Here is an 8,045-nt window from a genome sequence, read left to right on the forward strand (position 1 = left end):
CGAATGGAGATCATACAGCTCATGTAAGAGAAAGGATAAAAAAAGCAGCAGGGGTAATGAAACAGATATGGGGAATAGGAAAACGGAGGTTCAAAAAAAATTTGAGAAGGAGAATGTTATGTTATTAAGGAAAAGAATTTGTACTTACCGGATTTCCTTCTTGCTCAGACGGTGGAGGTTCAGGTGCAGGTTCAGTTTCCGGTTCCCATTCCTGCTGTGCGTGCTCCATCGATACATCAGCAAATTCGTAGTGAGCAACAGGCGGTTCAGCAGATGTTGTATTGTTCACGTACAAAGCATCCAAGTCACCACCTTCGTAATAAACACCCTCGTCATCGATTCTCTCCATCTGCAAAATTTTAATAATTTTAAAAATTAACCAATTAATGATAAATAATATTCTCCAAAACACGGACTCACTTTACAGATAAAAAATAGTATTAAAATTTTGTTCAAAATTCGTCGTTTTGGCTTGAAAATTCAGCAGTTCGGTTACATTTTTTTTCATGCTTGACTAACCAATGTTTTGAAAATTTAAAATTCTACTATAAATTTTGTTCGAAGATGAATTTTTATCTAAAAAGATCAATTTTCAACATACAATACAGAACTTCAAGTTTTAGGTGAAAAATTAATTTTCAATACAAAATAATAAACTTTTAATACAATTTTTATTTCAATAAAATCTTTAATCCGAAAAATTAATTTTTAACAAGCGGTTCAACTTTTATGAAAGTAGTTGAATTTGGAATTTAAAAAAAAAATCAATTTTGAGCCAAAAATGGAATAGTTAAATTTTCATCTTGGAAAATTAATTTTTCAACCAAAAAAAAAGTAGTGTTCAACAAAGTAGTTAAGCTTCCAACCAATGCTATGAATTTTTAACAAAAATAACAAATGTTTGACTAGAATAGTGAAATTTTCAATTTAAAAAATTAATTTTAAACCAAAAACAAAACGAATTTTCGACCAAAAAGACGAATTTTTAACTAAACTGATGAATTTTCAAAAAAAAAAAAGATTATTTTTTAATAAATTGGTTCAAAATTCTCTAAATTTGCTGAAAAATTTTTCATTTATCACTGAACATTAATATTCAAATTTATTTTTTGTTATTTAATTCGTTTTTACTAGTATTAATATTAAATAACATAAGGGATTAACTCGATTAAACATATTTTTTTAAGGAAATAAAAATTTCAGGACCATGAACTAAATCAATGAGCCACATTTTTCAAATCCATACAAATCTTTCTGAAATATTTTGTATTCATTTGAAATTATTGAAATATTTTAAATATTTGTTCAATCTTTCGTATTCATTGGAAGTAATTGAAATTTTAGAAATCATTAAAAAAATTGAAATTTTTTGAAATATTTGAAATGTAGTGTACTGTAAACTTTTTAAAATCTTTTAAATATTTGTGATATCTTTTAAACTCTTCTAAGAATTTTCGAATTTGTTTTAAATATTTAAAATGTTTTGAAATCTTCGAAACATGATCCAATATACACCCTTTTAAAATCTTTGAAATTCTGTTAAAATCTTTATGAAGTTTTTCTGAAACCCTTTAAATATTTGTGAAATGTTACAAGAAAATTGAAATCATTCAAAATCTTTGACATTTTTCAAGTTTCTCAAATATTTTTGAAATATTTTGTATTCGTTCGAACTGAATTTTTTAAATCTTTGCGAAATCTTTTAAAATTTTCTAAACAAATTTTAAATCGCTAAAATCTTTAAATTTCTTGTATTCTTTTTAAACCTTTCTGAAATTTGTATAAAATATTCGAAATATTTTGTATTAAATTAAAATCATTTAAATATTTGAAATATATGTGAAATATTTGAAATCTGGCTTACTACATATAATTAAAACAATAATTAAAATACTTGAAATCTTTTGAAAGTTTAAAATCTTTGGGAAATCTTTGAAATATTGTGCACACGCCTTTTTTGGATCTTTGAAATCCTAAAAATCTTTTAAATCTTTGTAAAATATTTATGAAATCGATTAAAACCTTTGAAATCAAGAGTACTGCACTAATTTTTTTTTTCAAATCCGTATAAATATTTCTGTAATATTTTGTATTCGTTTGAAACCATTGAAATATTTAAATACTTTGTGAAAACTTTTTAAATCTTCCAAAAGAATTTTAAATTGTTTAAAATAAATAAAATTTTTTGAAATCTTTGAAATCTGGCATACTGTACTCTCTTTAAAATTGGTAAAATTCTTGTACACAGGGTGGCCGTTTTAATCAATGAAATAAATTCCCGGTCCTTTCCCGGTTTTTTCCTGGTTCGCAAACTTTTTTTCACGGTCCATGAAATTTAAAAAATTGAACACTAAAGCTAAAAAAATTTCCACTCGAGGTAATAAAAACTGAGCTGCAAATGAAAGCACTCAAAGTGGAACTGTTAAATTTTGAACTTTTAAAATTGAAATTTAAAATTTTTTAATTAAAAAATTTTAATACTCAAATACTCAATAATTTACGCGTATAAAATTAAAGGTACTAACATTTTTCAATATAAAAAGATATAAATCCACGTTATTATTTTCAATTATCTAAATTAAAAAAACAATCAATGAACTTTAAATTTTTTGAAAATTATATAATTTTAAGGAATTTTAAGCTAGAAAAATTAAATATGGAAAAATTGAAAAAATGTTAACTGAAGACTTTTTAAATTAGAAATTCAATTTTTGTCTTTTTAAATAGTTTAAACATCCTTGGAAAACTTCAACAGTTTATTTCAAAATCTTAAGAAGTCTAGAAGTTGTTTTTAATTGGTTTTAAATTTAAAATTATTTTGGATATTTTTTCGGTACTTCTAATTATCTGTCAAAATGAATTGAATTTTTTCAAACCATTTTCAGAAAATGCTGCAAATTTTAGAAAATTTCTTTACAATTTGGATGTAAAAAATAAAAATTCAACATTTATTATTTTTAGGCGAAATTTGAGTAGTTTTGAGAGATATGTTGAAGTTTTGAAAAGATTCAAATTTAATGTAAAACTTGAAATGATAGCCTAACATAAAACAAAATGTATATTTTCGCAGATTTTAAACAAAAAAATTATATTCTTTTCAAGAATTGTAAAAGGCTTCAAAAAAATAAAAACATTTTATCAAGATCCCTAGGAAAGTTAAAAATTATTTTTCATTTTGAAAAATTATTTGAAAAGAATATTTAAAAAGTTTTTCAAAGATTTAAACAAAATTTTCAAAAAAGATTTTAGAAGATTTTAAGAAAACTTTATAAAATTTTCATGATAATTTTTAATATTTTTAAAACTCCTAAATACTCTTAAAATTACTCAAATTTTTTCCGCAAATGTTCATTTGTAAATTATACATTGACATTTTAGAATTTCACTTACAAATTCAGCATTTTTCAAAGATTCTTTACTTTTAAATATTTGGTTTCAATTTCAAAAATTAATCTTTTTTAATTAAAAATTTCAAATTGAATGGGTTAAAAATTGAACATCAAACATCAAAGGCTTTAATGTTTTATTTGTTCAAGTCTTTAAGAAAGCATTTAAAAATTCTTTAAATTAAAAATAAAAATTTTTAATGGAAAACGTTTAAAGTAAAAAAATGTTGAATTATGTATTCTAAGCTAAATAATAGTATAATTGAAAAATATAACAATTTAAGTACTTATTTAAAAACTGTTGAAATCGAACGTGGACAAATTTTTCTTCTACAAATTGTAAAATTCCCTGTAAAAAAAAATTCTCTGTCATTTCCCGGTCCAGCGGCCACCATCTGTACATTATTTAAATATTTGTGAAATCTTTTTTATTTATTTGAAGTAATTGAAATTATCGAAATATGTGTGAAACCTTCTTTATAAAAATTGTAATCATTAAAAAAAATTTGGAATTTTTTGAAATCTTTGAAATCTAGTGTGCTGTAACCTTTTTAAAATCTTTAAAATATTTGTGCAATCTTTTAAACTCTTCTAAGAATTTTTGGATTGATTTTATATCACTGAAATTTTTTGATATTTATGATATCTTATGATATCTTCAAAATAATTAAAATCTTTGTGAAATCTTCTAAAACCTTTTAAAATCGTTTTCTGCATTTTTTAAATATTTCTTAAATCTTTCTGGAAAATGTTGTATTCGTTTGAAAGAACTGAATTTTTTAAAAATATTTGAGAAATGTTATAAAGAATTTGAAATCTTTAAAAATCTTTGACATGTTTTTAAATCTTTCATACCGGATCTACTGCATGCAGCCTTTTTAAATCTTCTAAATATTTGTGAAATCTTTTAAAAATTTTCTAAACAAAAATTTTAATATTTTCAAATCTTTAAATTTTCTGTATTCTTTTGAAATCTTCAGTATTAAATTGAAATCAGTAAAATACTTGAAATATTGGTGAAATATTTGGAAATCTGACTTACTATACTTAAAAAAATCATTAAATCTAGTATACACGCTTTTTTTGAATCGTTGAAATCCTTGAAATGTTTGTGAAATCTTTTTTATTCGTTAAAATCATTGAATTATTGAAGTCTTTGTAAAATCTTCTAAAAAGTTTTAAAACCTTTTGAAATCGTTTCAAATCTTTGAAATGTTTTCAATGTTTTCACTTCACTTCTGGAAATCACTGTGTTATGTTCAAAATCCCTTTAAATAATTGAAAACCTTGGAAATATTTTGATCAATTGATGTACTCAATTCAATTTTAAAAATCTTCAATTACTTAGTATTATAAAAAAAATTGCGATTGTTTTGGAATTTGTCAAATTTCCAGTCAATGAATAAATTACAACAAAAAAAAAGTAAAATAGTGACTTGATTCCAGCTCTATATTTTATATAAAATAAAATGAAACATTACCTTTACGTATTGAGAATCCGTATATCTAGCTTCATTGTTCGTTTTCGCTGAGCTGGAAGGTTTCTTTGGGTTAAGAACGGTATAAACTAAATTATTTTCTGAATTTTTCACAATCTCATGCTGAATATCACTGTCAACATTGCTTAAATGTTGTTCGTATTCGACTTCCGATCTCGAATTTCCTGCCTGGGCATGGTTATCTGAAATAAATTCAAATAAAATTATTCAAGCAGAGAACTTATTAATTTTTCAATTAAATAATTGAATTATTGCAGCGAAATAATTTTCTAAAAATGGGAGAATTTTTTCACAAAAGTAGAGGACAAAACAGGAGAAGAAAAACTGATGTTTTTAGGTACTTTAGGGTTCTTAACTGTACCTTTTCAGATTTTTTAACAAATACGATTTGTTTTAAATTTTGTACTTCTGGACGAAGATATGAAATTTCTTCCAAATTTCTAATTTCAAAAAACAAATGTTGAAAGGGTTGTTTAACTTATTGCATTTTCAACTAGAAAAAAATTGAATTTTCAACCTAAAAAGACGAACTTTCAACAAAAGAGCACAGTTTTTAAAATAAAAAGTATATTTTTTTAAAAGCATTTCGCTTTTTCAATTTTTAACAAAAAAAGTTTATTTTCAACTAAATATTGAAACTTTTAGGCAAAATAGACGAATATTTAATTTTAAAAAGTTGTATTACAAACAAAATAGTAGAATTTTAAACCTACAAAAAAATAATATTGAAACAAACAAGACGAATTTTCAACCAACGAAGATTTTTCAGTGAAGAATGAAAAAAATTTAAGCAAGCTTTTGAATTTTGAAAAATTTTGAAAATAGAAACAAAAAATACGAATTTGCAACAAAAAAGTTGAATCTTGAACAAAGGCATATTATTTTTCAACAAAAAATTGCATTTTTAACAAAAAAATACGAATTTTCAACAAAATAATAAAATTTTCAACAAAAGCAGATTAATTTATAACAAAAGAATTGTATTTTTAATCAAAGAGGATCAATTTTCAACCGAGAAATATTTTTCAGTCTTGAATGGTAACAACTTTTAACCATATTGTTGAATTTTCATTAAATTTTTTTTTTTAAATCGCTGACTTTTCAACCCACAAAAATTTTTAATCAAGAAAAAGATTCGACCAAACTGTTGAATTTATAAGCCAAGTAGATGAATTCAGATTAAAAAAACCAGTTGAATACAAGCAAAAAATAGAAATTTGTAACAAAATAGTTGATTAGTCAGCCAAAAAAGATTATTTTTAACCCAAACTGTTGTATTCTTAACCAAAATGACGAATTTTCATTAAAATATATCAATTTTCAACAAATTTTAAAAAATGTTAACTAAAAAATATAAATTTTCAACTAAGAATGATGAAATTTTTAATCGGGAAGAGTTTTCAATCAAGAAAGACAAAATAACAAGCAAATTATTGAATTTTGAAAAAGATAAGAATTTTCTATAAAAAGTTTGCTGCTGCCAAAAAAGACGAACTATCAACAAAATATTTGAATTCCCAACAAAAACAAATTATTTTTTAACCAAAAAATTGAATTTTAGACCAAAAAAGATAAAATTTCAAACCAAGAAGACGAATTTTCAGCAAAATAGTTGAATTTATAATCAAGAAAATTTTTTTCAGTCCTGAAAGATAAAAAATAGTTGAAACTAGACGAAAAAAAATTAATTTTCAACCAAAAAGTTAGATTTTTAACAAAAAAAAACATCAAATTTCTTCTAAAAATAGGCCAATTTTTAAGCCTGAATTATTAATTTTCGACCAAGAATAATTATCAATCGAAAAGAGTAATGTTTAACAAAATATATGAATTTTCAAACAGATTAATTTTAAAATAAACAATTGCATTTTTAACCAAAGAAGATCAATATGAAACTAAGAAATATTTGTCGATCTGGAAGGAGAACAATTTTTAACTATATTGTTGAATTTTCATTTGAAAAAATAATAATTAAAGAAAGAGGATTTTTTAACAAACAAAAAAATTTAGTGTAGGTAAAAAATTTGACCAAATTGTTGAATTTATGAGCTAAAAAGACGAATTTTCAACAAAAAATTAGATTTTCAACCAAAGAATGTAAAATTTTAACCAAAAAACATAATAAGTAGACTTTTCAACGAAAAAGATAATTTTAAACTAAGAATGATGACATTTTTAACAAAGACTTTTCAATATAAAAAGAAATAATAACATGCAAATTTTTGAATCTTGAATAAAATAATAAGAATTTTTCATAAAAAGTTGAATTCAATCAAAAAACACAATAAAATAGTTGAATCCCCCCCCCCCCAACAGATTTTTCAACCAGAAAATTGAATTTTAACCCAAGGAAGATGAACTTTTAAACCAAGAGGACAAATTTCCATCAAAACTGTTCAATTTCATCCATGAAATATTTTTCAGTCCTGAAGAATAAAAACCTGACTTTTTAACAAAAAAAAAACATAAAATTTCTACTAAAAATATACCAATTTTCAAGTCTATAATATCAATTTTCTACCAAAATAGTTGAATTTTCAAATCAAGAAGATGAATTTTCAAACAAACTGTTGAATTGTACTAAAAAACAGGAATTTTCTCTAAACCCTTTGAATTGTCAACTAAAAAGAATTATTTAAAAAAATTAAATATTCAACAAAATAATTAAATTTTCAACTAAAAAATGAACCAAAAAATACGATTTCTTAACGAAATTTAATAAGATTATTTTTCAACCAAACAATTACAGTTCTAACCAAAAAAGATGAACTTTCAAACCAAAAAGACGAATTTTCAAGAAAATAGTTGAAGACTCGACGAAAACAGATTAATTTTCAACCAAAAAGTTGATTTTTAACAAAAAACATCAAATTTCTACCAAAAATATACTAATTTACAACCCTAAAATATCAATTTTCTACCAAAGGAGTTGAATTTTCAACCCAAGAAGATAAATTTTCAGCCAAAAAGATTAAACTTTAAACAAAATAATTGAATATTCAACAAAATAATTAATTTTTCAACTAAAAAATGAACCAAAAAATACAATTTCTTAACAAAATATAAGAAGATTATTTTTCAACCAAACAATTGCATTTTTAACCAAAGAAGATGAACTTTCAAACCAAAAAGACGAATTTTCAAGAAAATAGTTGAAGAC

At 23.1% G+C, this 8,045-nt stretch overlaps 1 protein-coding gene across 3 annotated transcripts in view; it reads right to left on the reverse strand.

The window, feature by feature from the left end:
* LOC117171412 (zinc finger and SCAN domain-containing protein 26-like) overlaps positions 1-8,045 on the reverse strand; it is a 42,169-nt gene that overhangs the window by 24,646 nt on the left and 9,478 nt on the right. For all 3 annotated transcript variants that reach the window (XM_033358713.1, XM_033358711.1, XM_033358712.1), the window contains exons 3-4: positions 4,868-5,067; positions 149-349 (exon numbers count right to left, since the gene is read on the reverse strand). In XM_033358713.1, the coding sequence (XP_033214604.1) occupies positions 149-349; positions 4,868-5,067 (401 nt within the window). The remainder of the gene's footprint in view (positions 1-148; positions 350-4,867; positions 5,068-8,045) is intronic.

Source organism: Belonocnema kinseyi, chromosome 4 (genome assembly GCF_010883055.1).
Source record: "Belonocnema kinseyi isolate 2016_QV_RU_SX_M_011 chromosome 4, B_treatae_v1, whole genome shotgun sequence".
NCBI lineage: Eukaryota > Metazoa > Arthropoda > Insecta > Hymenoptera > Cynipidae > Belonocnema > Belonocnema kinseyi.